Source organism: Podarcis gaigeae (assembly GCF_964106915.1).
Source record: "Podarcis gaigeae genome assembly, chromosome: 18".
Taxonomy (NCBI): domain Eukaryota; kingdom Metazoa; phylum Chordata; class Lepidosauria; order Squamata; family Lacertidae; genus Podarcis; species Podarcis gaigeae.
In genome coordinates this window covers 719922-736271 of record NC_139696.1, presented here as the reverse complement: position 1 = coordinate 736271, position 16350 = coordinate 719922, and the positions used below count along the sequence as shown (strand labels likewise).

Below are 16350 nucleotides of genomic sequence, written 5' to 3'. Positions count from 1 at the left end.
GGTCGGGGGGACGATGTATATGCAAGGACCTTGGCCGGCCATGGGGGGGCAGAGGGTCCGGAGGCAAGGGCCGGATTGGGGCCCCCCTCTGAAGCCGTTCCTTTTTTCCCCAGGTACACTTTTGGGAAGCCGGTCGCCGGCAGGCTGGCCGTCAACATGACGGTCAACGGAGTCGGCTACTACAAGCATGAGTCCGGCCACCCAGTCCTCAAAACCTTGGAGGTGAGCGATCAAGTGGGTGATGGACAGCGGCTTGAGGAACGGCGGCTAGAACCTTTTCCGGCCATTTTTTACAAGTACAGTGGTGCCCCGCAAGACGAATGCCTCGCTAAATGAAAAACCCACAAGACGAAAGGGTTTTCCGATTTTTTAGCGGCTTCGCAAGACGAATTTCCCTATGGGCTTGCTTCGCAAGACGAAAGCCCATAGGGAAATCGCCGGGGACAGCGGGGAAGCGCAGCACCTGTTCTGAAGGCTTGCGGTGGGAGGTCCGGGAACAGAGGAGAATGGCGCGCAGCGATTCTCCTCTGTTCCCGGGGCTTGCGGTGGGAGGAGGGTTTTTCCTCCCCACCGCCAACATTCAGAACAGCCTTCTGAATGTTGGCGGTGGGGAGGAAAGCCCTCCTCCCACCGCAAGCCTTCAGGACAGCTCCAGGAACAGAGGAGAAGGCGCGCAGCGATTCTCCTCTGTTCCCGGGGCTTGCGGTGGGAGGAAGGTTTTCCTCCCCACCGCCAACATTCAGAAGGCTGTTCTGAAGGCTGGCGGTGGGAAGAAAAGCCCTTCTCCCGCTGCCAGCCTTCAGAAGAGTTCCCCGCAGGGCTCCCCAAGCTGCAGATGTCTGCCCCGCGCGAGGGGTGCTCTTCTTCAGAGCGTCCCTCGCACCAGGGCAGCAGGCTGCTATCCGCAGCCTAGGCAGCCCTGCAGGAACTCTTCTGAAGGCTGGCGGCGGGAGAAGGGCTTTTCTTCCCACCGCTAGCCTTCAGAAGGCTGTTCTGAAGACTGGCGGTGGGGAGAAAAGTCCTTCTCCCCCCGCCAGCCTTCAGAAGAGGTCCGGGGCCAGACTGTCCCCGGATCTGGTCTGAAGGCGGTTTCCATAGGAACGCATTAATTGATTTTCAATGCATTCCTATGGGAAACCCTGCTTCGCAAGACGAAAAACTCGCAAGAAGGAAAAACTTGCGGAACGAATTAATTTCGTCTTGCGAGGCACCACTGTATTATAATTATAATTCTGTGCGGAATACAGTGGTACCTCGGGTTAAGTACTTAATTCGTTCCGGAGGTCTGTACTTAACCTGAAACTGTTCTTAACCTGAAGCACCACTTTAGCTAATGGGGCCTCCTGCTGCTGCCATGCTGCTGGAGCACGATTTCTGTTCTCATCCTGAAGCAAAGTTATTAACTTGAAGCACTATTTCTGGGTTAGCGTATGTAACCCGAGGTACCACTGCATTTTTCATTTTCTTCTCTTCGTTCTCCTGCTGCGATCCAGAGCTCTCGGCATCGGCGCTTTCGATTCCTGCACACAAAGGGAATTTTCAAATGTGTCACAACTAAAGCAAAGGGAAATCTAGCCTTCTGCAGTAATAATAATAATAATAATAATAATAATAATAATAATAATAATATACCCTGCCCATCCGGCTGGGTTTCCCATTAGCGCCAGGCAGATACCCCAATTTCCCTTCTGGGATCTCATGACGGCGCCAACTTTGACTTCCGGCAGCCTCCCCGGGGCGAGGGCTAAGGAATGGCCGCTGTGGACCCCGGAGAGGCGCTGATGCCGGCCAGTGTGGGCGACCCTGACCCCACGCTCCCTCCCTCCCTCAGATCGACGGCTCTGCGGATTTCGACGTGTGCGTGAGTGACATGATGCCGGCCGACGTCCCTGAGCACTTTCGCGGCACCGTGAGCATCTGGGCAACCGTCACGGGGGCCGACGGCAGCCGCCAGGTCACCTTCGACGATTCCACCCCTGTCCAGAAGCAGCTGGTTGACATCAAGTACAGCAGGGGGACCCTGAAACACTTCAAGCCGGGCCTGCCGTACAGGGCGAAGGTGAGCGCTGTGGGTTAAAACACAGAGCCTAGGACTTGCCGATCAGAAGGTCGGCGGTTCGAATCCCCGCAATGACGGGGTGAGCTCTCGTTGCTCGGTCCCTGCTCCTGCCAACCTAGCAGTTCGAAAGCATGTCAAAGTGCAAGTAGATAAATAGGTACCGCTCCGGCGGGAAGGTAAACGGCGTTTCCGTGCACTGCTCTGGTTCGCCAGAAGCGGCTTAATCCTGCTGGCCACATGACCCGGAAGCTGGACGCCGGCTCCCTCGGCCAATAAAGCGAGATGAGCGCTGCAACCCCAGAGTCGTCTGTGACTGGATCTAATGGTCAGGGGTCCCTTTACCTTTACCTTTTTATATTAATAGGGACACGGGTGGCGCTGTGGGTTAAACCACAGAGCCTAGGACTTGCCAATCAGAAGGCCAGCGATTCAAATCCCCGCAATGACGGGGTGAGCTCCCGTTGCTCGGTCCCTGCTCCTGCCAACCTAGCAGTTCAAAAGCACGTCAAAGTGCAAGTAGATAAATAGGTACCGCTCCGGCGGGAAGGTGAACGGCATTTCTGTGCGCTGCTCTGGTTCGCCAGAAGCGGCTTAGTCCTGCTGGCCACATGACCCGGAAGCTGTACGCCGCTCCCTCGGCCAGGAAAGCGAGATGAGCGCTGCAACCCCAGAGTCGGCCACGACTGGACCTAATGGTCAGGGGTCCCTTGACCTTTACCTTAGGACATCAAGAATGAACGGATGAATCTTTATTGGCATCAGCTGTTGGCCAGGGCAATAAAACAACCTGCATGTTCTTAATTTCCTGTTTTGCGGTAATTTAATTCCCCCCCCCCCACTTTGGGGTTGGAGGCATCCTTCCCCACTTGCCATGTTGCTGGATCCGTCTCCCCCCGCCTCTCCTTTCCCCCCCCCCAGGTGGAGGTCACGTACCCGGACGGGAGCCCGGCGGACGGCGTGAGCGTCCAGGTCAAGGCTGAGCTCACCCCCAAGGACAACATCTACACCAGCGAGCTGGTGTCCCGCGGCGGATCGGTGGAGTTCGAAATCCCCTCCATTCCCTCGGCTGCCCAGTACGTCTGGCTAGAGGTGGGTGACAGCCCCGGAAGGGGCTGGGGGGCTCAGGAGACCCCCACCGAAGGACCGGGGGGCCGGCGGAAAAGGCAGAGCGGGTGTCTCATATCTCTGGGGCAGGGGGCTGGATGATCCCGGGGGGGGGAGGGGGAAATCCCTCCTTTCAAAAAAAAATACTGCATTTTTCCTAATAATAATAATAAATGTTATTTATACCCCGCCTTCCCCAGCCAAGACCAGGCATAGGGCGGCTGACACCAGGTATAAAAACAATGGATTAAAATACAACTGAGAAATACATCTGAGATACAAGATACAAAATACATCTGAGAAACAAGATCAAAATGCAACATTAAAATGCAGCCTCATTTCAGTAGAAACGCAAATCAAAAACATTTTGGGGGTGAAAACGCCAAATCTAGTCTTGTAAAAGGCTCTATTTCCCCCCAGTTTGAAATTGGGGGTCTTCTTATACACGGAATGTTGCCATTCTTTATTTCTTAATTTGGGGCTCAAAAATTATAGACAGAAAAATGTGGTATATTTGTCTCGGGGAGGGAGGGGTCCCTCCTATGATTCTAAGAGGCGATGGGCTGGGAATGGATCAAAACCTGACCTCCCTGCCTCCCTCTCCCTCCCCCCAGACCAAAGTCACGGCCCTGGGAGGGGCGTCCGCCGGGGACCAGTACCTCCCCAGTTTCCTCTCCATCAGCGGCTGGTATTCCCCCAGCAAGTGCTATATCCAACTTCAGGTGCCGGAACAACCTTTCCAGGTGAGCCTCTCCCCGGTTGCCAAGGTTGGGGGGCTGGGGGTTGGTTGGTTTGGGAGCCTCCTCATTGGCCCTTCCGTTTGGAGCAACTCATCTCCTGGTGTGGGTGGCGCTGTGGGTTAAACCACCGAGCTTCTTGGGCTTGCCGATCAGAAGGTCGGCGGTTCGAATCCCCGCGACGACGGGGTGAGCTCCTGTTGCTCGGTCCCAGCTCCTGCCAACCTAGCAGTTCCAAAGCACGTCAAAAGTGCAAGAAGATAAATAGGTACCACTCTGGCGGGAAGGTAAACAGCGTTTCCGTGCGCTGCTCTGGTTCGCCAGAAGTGGCTTAGTCATGCTGGCCACGTGACCCGGAAGCTGAACGCTGGCTCCCTCGGCCGATAAAGCGAGATGAGCGCCGCAACCCCAGAGTCGGCTACGACTGGACCTAATGGTCGGGGGTACCATTACATTAAAGGGGAATTACCAGGAAACTAGAGACTTAAACAAGCCTGGCAAAGACGTTATCCACTGTATATGTTTAAAAAGGGGAATGTTACTCTGCTCAATTGTAGAACTTGTTAACACAAGTCAGGAAGGATATAATTAAAGAATATATCCTCTCCTAACTCTCTGAACATTCCCACAGTCACGATATAAGCACGATTACTTGGTAGGAACTGTTATTTTCTTTTCATCTCTGGGCAGAAATAATTTGAGCCGCTGTTGAGCAGCATACATAAAACAGATACAGATAAGTATGTGAGAAGTATGTTGCACCCTTTGAACTGTCGCAAGGAAAATTAGAGCAAATTATATAGCCAAGATAGCCACCAACTGTAAAGGAGATGAATTTATTTGACCCTAAGCTATATTCTATCTTTATCACCAAACTCCGAATATCATTGCACATTGTATTAACTAACAGTATTTTTAAAAATATATTAGTGGCCATGTGGTGATTTTAGCCTATCAGTTTTATTGTTTAATGTCTTAACCCGTATATTAAGGTACTTTTATAGCTCTCTTTAGGTAATGTCTTGATAATATAAAGTTTTTTGTATTAATCCAGCATATTTTCTTTTAACTGTTGAATGGTTCTGTGTACATTGCGGCAGCCTTAGGCTATGTGCAATAAAACTGACTGACTGAAACAAGGTGTTTTTTGGGGCGTCTTTGGGGATCTCTGACCCCGATATCCCTCAAATCCCTTCTCTCTCCCTAGGTGGGCGAGGAGGCGTCCGTCGTGCTGAAGTCCACCTGCCCGTGCAATTTCACCCTCTACTACGAGGTGGTTTCGCGGGGGAACATCGTCCTCTCGGGGGTGCAGCCCTCGGACGTCACCCGACAAAGGAGCAAGAGGGATGTTCCTGGGAGCGCAGGCGTCACCCACGTCCCAGGCATGGCTTTGCGGCAGGGCCGTCTTACCCATAGGCGCAAGGGGTGCGGGGCACCATGGGCGCTGGGCTCTCAGGGGCCAAGAGTCCAGGGCCCGAGGGTTGAGTCGGGGAAGAGGCACGAGTTCGGGCGCGACCGAGATGCTGAGGCAGCCGGCCGACTCCACCCTTCTGCGCGCCTGGGACTGGGCAAACTGGGGGCGCCAGGCGGATATTTGCACCCCGGCACCATGTATCCTTAAGACAGCCCTGATTTGCAGTTCGGTATCAGGCAGGGGGCAGTTTCCGGCCTTGCCCCCCCCCCCTTTTTCAAAATAATTTTTATTAAGTTTTGCAGTAAAAAGACCCAGATTGGTGCGAACGGCAAGCGCCCAGTTGTGTTTGGCTCAGAGGTGTCTAGGGGGCATCGGAGGGGCTCTGCAGGAAAGAGACTTCCCCATGGGGGTCTCTCAGCCGGGGGCCCATTTCCTGGGCGCCCCTGTGAGCTGGGGGAATGCGTAGCATTGGGGGGCTGGTCTAGATGGCCCTTGGGGGCTCCCTTACAACTCTGTGGTTCCGCAAGCAGATGGTGAATTTGAGTCTGGCTCGCTCTGAATTATTCTGCGCCATAGCGCCCCCCCCAAGGTCTTGGGGGTCTAAGGGACCCGGTTCGTCCAGCACCTTGCAAATCCACGCGTTTAATTTGATGGCATCGTCCTGATACAAGATTGCTGCCTTTCCACCCCCTCCCCTTAGGCCCGACAGCCCCTCCTGCGCCCGAGATGAACACCTGCGTCACCTCGGTCCGCTTCTCCGTGACCCCCAAGATGGCCCCCCTGGGACGCCTCCTCGCCTACTACGTCCGGGAAGACGGGGAAGGGGTCACCGACAGCCTGCAGTTTGCTGTCAAGCCCTCCTTCGAGAACCAGGTAGCGGCTGTGGGCGGCCATGCAGGTGGGGGCCTCTGGGGTGGAGGGGACTTCATCTCCTCCTCATCTCCTTCATCCTTTTCTCCTTCTCCTTTCCTTCAACATCTCTTTCATTGCCTTCTCTTTCCCACCGTGTCCTCCTCCTCCTGTTCCTCCTCCATCTCCTCCTCCTCCATCATCTCCTCCATCATCCTTTTCTTCTTCTCTTTCCTCATCTTCTCCTTCTCCTTCATCTCTTCCTCTTTCTTTTCCTTCTTTATCATCTCCTTCACAAGCTTCTCCTTTCCTTCAACATCTCCTCCTCCTCCTGTTTGTCCTTCATCTCTTTCTCCTTCTTCTCCTTCATCACCTCCTTTGTCATCTTCTCCCTTTCCACCATCTTCTCCTTCTTTCTCCTTCATCCTTTTTCTTCCCCTTCTCTTTCTGCTTCATCATCTCCTTCTTCTCTTTCATCATCTCCTTCTCTTGCTCCTTCATCTTCTCCTTCATGAGCTTCTCCTTCTTCTTTCCCTTCTTCTCCTGTCCTTCAACATCTCTTTCAACGCCTTCTCCTTCCCACCACCTCCTCCTCCTCCTGTTCCTTCTCCATCACCTTCTCCATCATCATCTTCTCCTCCTCCAGGTTTCTGTGGCCTTTTCCACCAACGAGACCCGGCCGGGAGACATGCTAACCCTCAAGGTGTCCGCAGCCAAGGGGAGCTGCGTCTGCCTGGCCACGGTGGACAAGAGCGTCCACCTCCTCAAGCCGGGCTTCCAGCTGACCACGGACCAGGTGAGTGCTGGTCCTCCATGTGTCCAAACAGACGTCGGGTGGCACTTTAAGAGTTGGCACTGAGAAGGGCTGTCTCCCCATGGCAGAGACCTTGCTTGGCGTACAGAAGGCCCCAACTTCAACCCTCAACGGCCATTCTGTCTCCTGCCGCAGATCTTCCAGGAGATGGCGGACTATGACGTTTCGGACGCCTTTGGCGCTGCCAAGGAAGACGGGCATTTCTGGTGGGCAGGGATGTCTTCCCGCCGGCGCCGTTCCTCCATCTTTCCCTGGCACTGGGACATCACCAAGGACGCCCGCTTCGCCTTCACGGTGAGGGGTGATCTTCCTGCGTGTTCGCTTGCTAAACTAATCGGGGAAAGTCATAGGTTTGCGTACAAAAACGCACAGAAACTTCATTCGTGCCGGCCGGCAGCCATAGCAATAAAACAAAAATGGAACATACCGTGGTCCCTTGGTTCTCAGACTTAATCCGTTCAGAAAATTCCATTCCAAAACCAAAGCGTTCCAAAAGCCAGGCGCGCTGCTTTCCCATAGAAAGTCATGCAAAATGGATGAATCCATTCCAGACTTTTAAAAGCAACCCCTAAAATTTAGCATGGATTTTACTATCTAACGAGACCATCCATCCATAAAATGAAAGCAGTAATCAATGTACTCTATTATAAAATGAATAAGGCAGAATTGTAAATGTTAAAAATTACATTTTTTTTTTCTTACCTGCGCTGATGACAGTCATTATCCATTTTCGCAGTCACACAATCAATCAATCAATCAATCAGTAGTCGAACTGGGGTCCGCACAGTCACAGAACAAAATGAACCAAAAAAGCCTCAAAAATACAAAATAAAGAGCAAAAACAAAAGCGCCAAACTTACCCCATTCCAGAAGTCCGAAATGTTCAGAAACCGAGGTGCGGCTTCTGATTGGCGCAGGCACCCCAGAAACAATAGCCGACAGCCGCGTCGGAAGTTCGGCTTTCGGAAAACGTTCAAAAACCGGAACACTTCCTCCCGGGTTTCCGGCGTTTGGGAACCAAGGTCCCACTGTATATCTATATATTTCCATGGCGGTTCCTTGGTGCTCTGCCGAATGGGCCTTCCCGGGAGGAGATTTGGGTGAAGAGGGAGAACGTCTGCATTGCAGGCACAAGACCCCACCTTTGATCCATCCAAGGCTTCGATTTAAACCAACCTAAGAAGGACCATGTGGGACGCAGGTGGCGCTGTGGGTTAAACCACAGAGCCCAGGACTTGCCGATCAGAAGGTTGGCGGTTCGAATCCCCGCGATGGGGTGAGCTCCCGTTGCTCGGTCCCTGCTCCTGCCAACCTAGCAGTTCGAAAGCACAAAGTGCAAGTAGATAAATAGGTGCCACTCCAGCAGGAAGGTAAACGGCGTTTCCGTGCGCTGCTCTGGTTCGCCAGAAGCGGCTTAGTCCTGCTGGCCACATGATCCGGAAGCTGTACGCCGGTTCCCTTGGTCAGTAAAGCGAGATGAGCGCCGCAACCCCAGAGTTGGTCACGACTGGACCTAATGATCAGGGGTCCCTTTACCTTTACCTTTAAAAAGGACCATGGACCCTCTCTCTCTCTTTCTTTCTCTCTCTCTCTTATGTCGTTTGCGGTTTGCTGCCGCCCAGGAAACAGGCCTGGTGGTCATGACGGACGTGGTCAGCCTCCACCACCGGCAGCACGGAGGGATGTACACGGACGAGGCCGTCCCAGCTTTCCAGCCCCACACGGGGACCCTCGTCGCCTTGGCCCCCTCCCGGGTGGTGCCCAGGTAAGCGGAACTGTGGGCTTGGAGCAAATGTCCAAACGTACCTGCATTTTTCGCTCCATACAACGCACCTGACCATAAGACGCACCTGGTTTTTAGAGGAGGAAAACAAGAAAATAATACATTATGAAGGAAACAGTGGATGTAGGATTTTTGTGGTTCATGCTGTGGCCACAGATGTGTGAGTCTGGGGTAGCCCAATGCAAAAATCCTGAGGATCCATATAGATCCGTGCTTTGTAACCACATTTTTGCGCCATTGCGGCCCCACAAAACAGTGAGTGCATGGTTTTTTTGGTGCAGGCTGTAGCCATGGACATGCTGTGTGATCTGATGGTGAATTTGGGGTGACCCGATGCAAAAATCCTGAGGATCCCGGGGCTTTTACCTCCCCCCTCCCAGGCAGCCTCCTTTATCTCTAGCCTCCCTTATCTCCCTCCTGATCGTTTACCGATCAGCTGCTTCCTTTCTCTCTTGTTTCCCTTAGTGTCTTCTCCTTAGCTGAAGCAGTTTTTCGCTCCTCCTTTTCTTCTAATTTCTCTCCTTGTTACTTTAGATGGTCCAGCCGGTGATGGTTTGGGGAGCTGGCTGAGAGCTGCTGGTTTGAACTCCCAGAATCGTGGAGGTGGAAGGGAACCCCGTCTCCCCAGGGTGGCGGGTTAGCTGTGCCCATTTGACCCTGCAAAAGTCCTTCAAACTCACGGTGCGTTTCGCCCCCTGCCTGTCCTCCCGAACCTTCAACCCTCCTGTCTCTCTTTCCACTCACAGAGCAGATAAGAAGAAAAGGACCTTCTTCCCCGAGACGTGGCTGTGGCGCTGCTTCAACGTCAGGTATGTTTCCGGGGTTGGGCACCACGCTGGCAGACAGCGGGCTCCATCTCCTGAGGGTCTTCTGGCGGTTCCCTCCCTGCGAGAAGTGAGGTTACAGGGAACCAGGCAGAGGGCCTTTTCGGTGGTGGCCCCTGCCCTGTTGGAACGCCCTCCTATCAGATGTCAAGAAAATAAGAAACAACTACCTGACTTTTAGAAGACACCTGAAGGCGGCCCTGTATTGGGAAGGTTTTTTTTAATGTTTGAGGTTCTACAGCGGTCTCTTGGTTCTCAAACTTAATCCATCCCGGAAGTCCATTCCAAAACCAAAGCGTTCCCAAACCAAGGTGCGCTTTCCCATAGAAGGGAATGCAAAACGGATTAATCCGTTCCAGGCTTTTAGAAACAAGCCCTAAAACTGCAATTGAACATGGATTTTACTATCTGATGAGACCATCGATCCATAAAACAAAAGCAAGAATCAATGTACTGTACTATAAAATAAATAAGGCAGCATTGTAGATGATAAACATTACAATTTATTTCTTCTTCTTCACCTGCACTGATGACTGTCATTGTTTTGATGGGGGGCTTTTATCCATTTCCGCAGTCACACAATCCATCAATTGAAGATGGATTTTACTGTCTAACGAGACCACTGATCCATAAAATGAAAGCGATAAACAATGTACTGCAGTCACACAATCAGTCCATCAGTAGCTGAACTGGGTTCCACACAGTGACAAAAACAAAACGAGAAAGAGCCGCAAAAAACAAAAACACAAAATAAATAGCAAAAAAACAGACAGACCTCAGCATAGCACTCAAATCGGAAGCGTAACCCTCAAAACGGAGCACGCTCAGCTTCCAAAAATAGTTCACAAACCAGAACACTTACTTCCGAGTTTGCAGTGTTCGCGTTCCAAGTTGTTCGAGTGCCAAAGCGTTTGAGAACCAAGGTAACACTTCAGAGCCGCTGGGGCAACCCAGCCAGATGGGTGGCATACAAACAATCAATTATTATTATATTATTATTATTTTGGCGGTTCCCTCCCTGCGAGAAGTGAGGTTGCAGGGAACCGGGCAGAGGGCCTTCTCAGTGGTGGCGCCCGCCCTGTGGAACGCCCTCCCATCAGATGTCAAGGAGATAAAGAACTATCTGGCTTTTAGGAGACATCTGAAGGCAGCTCTGTTTAGGGAAGTTTTTAACATTTGAGGTTCTATTGTGTTTTTAATGTTCTCAGAGTGGCCAGACGGGCCAGACGGGACGTAGAAATAATAAAATTATTGTTGTTGTTGTAATTTTTATTAGTTTTCAATACAAATATACATATAATACCATATCAAAAATTTTCTCTTTTGGACTTCCTTCAGCTTATCTGCCAGTCACTCGTAATTAATTTTTAGTTACGCATTTCCTAAATTTAATACTGCCTTTTAATATACCCTCCCGATCTTATTTTCTTTTTTACAATACTCCCCAAACTTTCTTGAAATCCCAGCAGCTTGGTTTGCTCATCACATATATTTTTCAGATACTCTACAAATTTTCCCCAGTCCTCGATGAACTTATGGTCTCGTTGGTAGCTAATCTTACCAGTTAATTTGTCCAATTCTGCATAAAATAAAATTATTATTTTTATCATTGTTCCCACGACTCCTTCCTGGCCCCCCGGCCGTCTTATCTCTCTCCCTCTCGACGCAGCGATGTCTCCGGGGAAGCCCAGCTGCGGGTGGAGACGCCCGGCTCCATCACCACGTGGCTGGCGGAGGCCGTGGGCGTCTCGGAGGAGAAGGGTTTTGGCCTGGCCCCCCAAGCCCAGCTGAACACCTTCAAGCCCTTCTTCGTGGAGTTCTCCCTGCCCTACAGCGTCATCCGTGGGGAGCAGACCAAAGTCCCCCTCACCGTCCACAACTACCTGCCCGTGTGTGCGGAGGTGAGAAACCCCGGCGTCCCTCCCAGCCTGGGAACGGCAAGGAAGCAGGGAGGGTAGCGTGGCGTAATGGTTAGAGTTTTGGCCCAGGGTTCAAATCATGGGTAGGCAACCAGGAGCTGGATCGGGCCCAATCGCCTTCTCAATCTGGCTCATGGACGGTCCAGGAATCAGAGTGTTTTTTACATGAGTAGAATGTGTCCTTTTATTTAAAATGCATCTCTGGGTTATTTGTGGGGCATAGGAATCCGTTCATATTTTCCCCCAGAAAAATACGCCTGGAAGAGATTGTGCCCTTCTGAATTTGCTTGCGAGGAATACCACCCGGAAACCTTTGAACAGGGCAAGGTTTTGGGATTTTAATGCGTCGTGTGCAAAGCTACTCCGGGGGACATTCCTGCCTTGCCGGGGGCGGGTTGGTCTAGATGTCCTTTGGGGGTCCCTCTGCGATTCCCGCAGCACAGAAGCTGCACCCAAGCCGACAGATCCCCGCTGCCCTCATTTCTGCACAGGTCCACGTGAAGATCTCGGTGCCCAAAGGGATCAAGTTTGTCGGCCACCCCGGGAAACATCTCTTGACCCGGAAGAAGTGCGTTGCCCCCGGGAAAGCCAAGCCGACGTCCATTGTCCTGGCCTTTGCTGAACTGGGGCAGAGCAACATCACAGGTGCCATTAAAATAATATGTTGGGATATATATGAGGGTTTATACAGTGGTACCTCGGGTTAAGTACTTAATTCGTTCTGGAGGTCCATTCTTAACCTGAAACTGTTCTTAACCTGAAGCACCACTTTAGCTAAAGGGGCCTCCTGCTGCCGCCGCGCCGCCGGAGCACGATTTCTGTTCTCATCCTGAAGCAAAGTTCTTAACCTGAAGCACTATTTCTGGGTTAGCAGAGTCTGTAACCTGAAGCATATGTAACCCGAGGTACCACTGTAAAGGAAAACAGAAAGGTTATCGTCCAATGCCTTTGTTTTGTCCAAATGGGAACATCCAAGCTAAAGGCAAAACAGAGATTGAAAAGAGGAAGGAGGAAGGAAGGAAGGGAGAGCCAGAGAAAATGGAATAGGAAAATATTTAAAAATGAGAGAAAGAATAGTTAAGAAGCTAAAGATCTTCTGATTCTTCGTCTGTCGGCTATATATAAACAATATTCCCTTCGCTCCTAATAAAGCCACTTTCTATTAATCCTTGTCTTCTTCTTTTAATTTTTAATTTCTACTTTTTAGGTTTATACATTTCATTAACTTCGCAGTCATTTTAACATTTCCAAACTTGGAGTTCCTTCCCCCTCTTTCTGCGGCTCCTTAAATTCATTTTTGAATCTCTTCTACATATCCAAATTGATTTAATTTGCTCATGCAATTATCTTCTTTAGATATATACTCTTTTATAAAACGGCAGGCTGTTCCAATAATCCCGCCAATGTCTTTATCTGTTTGCAATTTATCTGCAAATATTCCACAAACCATTTCCATCCTTTTATTAAAAAGTTTGTTATCTCGATTTCTTCGTGTTCCGGTAAATTTCGCCATTCATCCTTGCCTTCAATCCTCAAACCCAAATGCCATCATTCACTTTTTCTTTCCCACGCCGAAAGTCTATGGGAGCTTTTCCTGTTTCTTAACTGTGACTTTTCTCCGATTAAACATGTTTTTGCCATTTCTCGGCTCGGTCTGCTCATTTTGGCCACCCTCCCTCCGTTGCGGTCAGCGTCGGGTCTTTATGTCTGGATGCATGTCAAAGTCTCGCCGCCGTGATCATGACTTGGCGGCGACGGCGTCTGTAATTGGGATTCCTGCTTTGTCTTTTAGCCAAAGCCTTTGCTTACGCCGGGAGCTGCTGCCAGGACAGCTCTCCGTTCGCCAAGAACGGGAGGCACCCTGAGGACATCTATCCTGACAAAAGGACGCCGATCGGGACCGACTACGTCCGGAGGAGCATCTTAATCGAGGTGAGTGGATCCCAGCAGCAGGGCCTGCCCAGTGTTGGCCCCTCAATCACTTAATTTTTTCCCTGAGTGCAGAATGAATTAGGGGCAAGACCCGATTCAATGCGCCACATTCTCTTAGACTGCCCTTTGCGCAGCACACCTCTCCTGCTGATGCTGAGCAAAATGTCGGACCTCCGGCCCATAACTCCGAGAAAAAGCCAAAAGAGGTCTCTCCTGGCAGACCGGGACAAAGATATCACTAATAATAATAATAATAATCATTATTATTATTATTTGTATCCCGCCCTCCCAAGCCGAAGCCAGGCTCAGGGCGGCTAACGACAATAAAACAGTACAAAAGTACAACACAACACAACAAAACACTCTAAAATCATTCATTATAAAATTAAAGCTTTAGCAGCTTCCTTTTTAGCCACAATTTTACCCGAAAGGATTCCCAATGAACCATCCTTGTTGGGTAAGAGGCAGGGCAAAGCACACGATCACAGCTTTATGACCTTTGACAGCTTCACCCTTGTCCTTTTCATTATCCCGGTGATTTTAAATGTTTTCTACTGTGATGCCCGTAAAGGGATTTCATTTGATTTGAATCTCTGTGTTGTTCTTTTGCTGTGATCATTAAACACTCTTAAACTGGCAAGGGACAATAATTGCTTTGGTGGTAATAATAATAATAATAATAATAATAATAATAATAATAATTGGGTGGCTTCCAACAAGAGATGAAAAATACATTAAAGCATCAGTCATTAAGAGCTTCCCTAAACTGGGCTGCCTTCAGATGTCTTCTAAACTTCAGGTAGTTGTTTATTTCTTTGACATCTGATGGGAGGGCGTTCCACAAGGCAGGCGCCACCACCGAGGAGGCCCTCTGCCTGGTTGCTTGTAACTTCACTTTGGAGGGGACCAAAAGCGGGCAAACGGCCCCAGAAGGAGCACACTGTGCCCCCCCAAATAACACCCCATACACCCCACAGGTGGCCTAATATTTGCAAGAGAAACACGCTTCATTGTTCTGCAAGCCTGTGCCAAACCTGCTCACACCGCCTGCTTCTTAACCTCAAGAATGATATTGGGAATAAATTTAGCTATCTTTGACCAGCACTGTTTTTAAAAAAATCAAGGTACACAGGCGAGATCTTTGTCTCCCAATGTGTGCGCACAAAAGCGGACTGGGGAAACGTCAATCTCAGCGCACTCTCGGAAGCAAATAAAATTCGTCTTTCTGATCCTCGGCAGCATCACCCGTTGAACCTTTTAATTATCCCAGTGGCCTGAAATGTTTTATACTGCCATGCCAATGAAGGTATTTCTCAACGTTTTCCTTTTCTTTTCCCAGGCAGAGGGCCTCACCAGGGAATACACCTACAGCGTATTTTTCTGCCCTAATGGTAAGTTTGAGGAGTAGAATATATCTCTGCCCTAGACGGAAGGGTTTTACCCTTCTGGGTACGGACAGAAGTCATTTCGGACGTGCTGAATATTCTGTCCTGTCTCTCCCATGCCTGACCAGGTGACTTGATTCAGTAAGCCAAAAAAAAAACCTCTGGCAGGCATTCTTGGGTCTTGAGTTCGAATTGTGAGGCTGCCTGGTGCGCAAAGGGGTCCGTTGTGGAGCTGGGTACATGTGTTGCCTTTACACGGAGAAAGACCCCCGTGGGGAAAATAACCCTGCTCCCCGTTAAAGTCCGCGGCTAGAGAAAATCCAGGGATGCGGGTGGCGCTGTGGGTTAAACCACAGAGCCTACGACTTGCCGATCAGAAGGTCGGCGGTTCGAATCCCCGCAATGACGGGGTGAGCTCCCGTTGCTCAGCCCCTGCTCCTGCCCACCTAGCAGTTCGAAAGCACATCAAAGTGCAAGAAGAAAAATAGGTATTGCTCCAGCGGGAAGGGAAATGGCGTTTCTGTGCGCTGCTCTGGTTCGCCAGAAGCGGCTTAGTCCTGCTGGCCACATGACCCAGAAGCTGAACGCCGGCTCCCTCGGCCAGTAAAGCGAGATGAGCACCGCAACCTCAGAGTCGGCCACGACTGGACCTAATGGTCAGGGGTCCCTTTACCTTTACTTTAGAGAAAATCCACATTTTCACCCCCAACAAATACGAGTACCAGTACGTGAGGAAGCCGGCCTGGATGGGGCATTTTGAGGTGTCCGTCAAAGCCCACCACAGTGCCCACCTGGCGCTATCGGCCGGACCCCACGACATGGCCGAGATGACGGAGATCGTGATCGGCGGCCGCCAGAACACCAAGACCTGGATCTCGACCAGCAAGATGGGGGAGCCCGTGGCCAGCGCAGAGACGCCCGCCATCCTCTCCTGGGACGAGTTCCGGAGCTTTTGGGTCAGCTGGGCCAATGGGGTCGTCCAGGTGAGAAATTTGTGCATTTCGGGGGGGCGAGGTTGGGAGCGGGGTTTCTAGAAGCCCAGAGAGCATCCCTGACTCCACAGACATTTTCTTACCCGGGGGGTGGGCATTCAGCTGAGATTCATTTCATTTCATTATTTATTTATTGTGCTTTTAGATTACTTTATTTAACTTAAAAGGGAAAGAAAAAAAAATAACACAAACTCATCCACTACAAACAAACATCGAAAAAATTGTCCATATCTATTACACCTTATCACCTTCTAGTTCCGTTGACTTCCCGCCAACTCCAGCTAGCTTTAAATTTATATTTAATAATAATAATAATAATAATAATAATAATAATAATAATTTATTTTCTAGTTCCATTGACTTCCCGACAAATCCATCTAGCTTTAAATTTATATTTAATAATAATAATAATAATAATAATTTATTATTTGTACCCCGCCCATCTGGCGGGGTTTCTAGCGCACTGTTTGTGTCTATATTAAATAACTAAGTCTGAAGGTAGACTTGGTTACAAATATGTACATATGGATCTGCCCCA

At 50.3% G+C, this 16350-nt stretch overlaps 1 protein-coding gene across 3 annotated transcripts in view; it reads left to right on the top strand.

Annotated features, from left to right (window-relative positions):
• The window catches only part of CPAMD8 (C3 and PZP like alpha-2-macroglobulin domain containing 8), a 46127-nt gene that overhangs the window by 10651 nt on the left and 19126 nt on the right, over positions 1–16350 (top strand). For 2 of the 3 annotated variants that reach the window (XM_083720168.1, XM_083720169.1), the window contains 15 exons: positions 114–222; positions 1832–2059; positions 2978–3148; positions 3778–3906; positions 5108–5282; positions 6015–6187; positions 6810–6959; positions 7113–7271; positions 8600–8742; positions 9507–9569; positions 11254–11485; positions 11995–12148; positions 13296–13435; positions 14775–14826; positions 15505–15803. In XM_083720168.1, coding sequence (XP_083576294.1) covers positions 114–222; positions 1832–2059; positions 2978–3148; positions 3778–3906; positions 5108–5282; positions 6015–6187; positions 6810–6959; positions 7113–7271; positions 8600–8742; positions 9507–9569; positions 11254–11485; positions 11995–12148; positions 13296–13435; positions 14775–14826; positions 15505–15803 — 2377 coding nt within the window. The remainder of the gene's footprint in view (positions 1–113; positions 223–1831; positions 2060–2977; positions 3149–3777; positions 3907–5107; positions 5283–6014; positions 6188–6809; positions 6960–7112; positions 7272–8599; positions 8743–9506; positions 9570–11253; positions 11486–11994; positions 12149–13295; positions 13436–14774; positions 14827–15504; positions 15804–16350) is intronic. The other variant, XM_083720170.1, reaches the window with a different exon arrangement.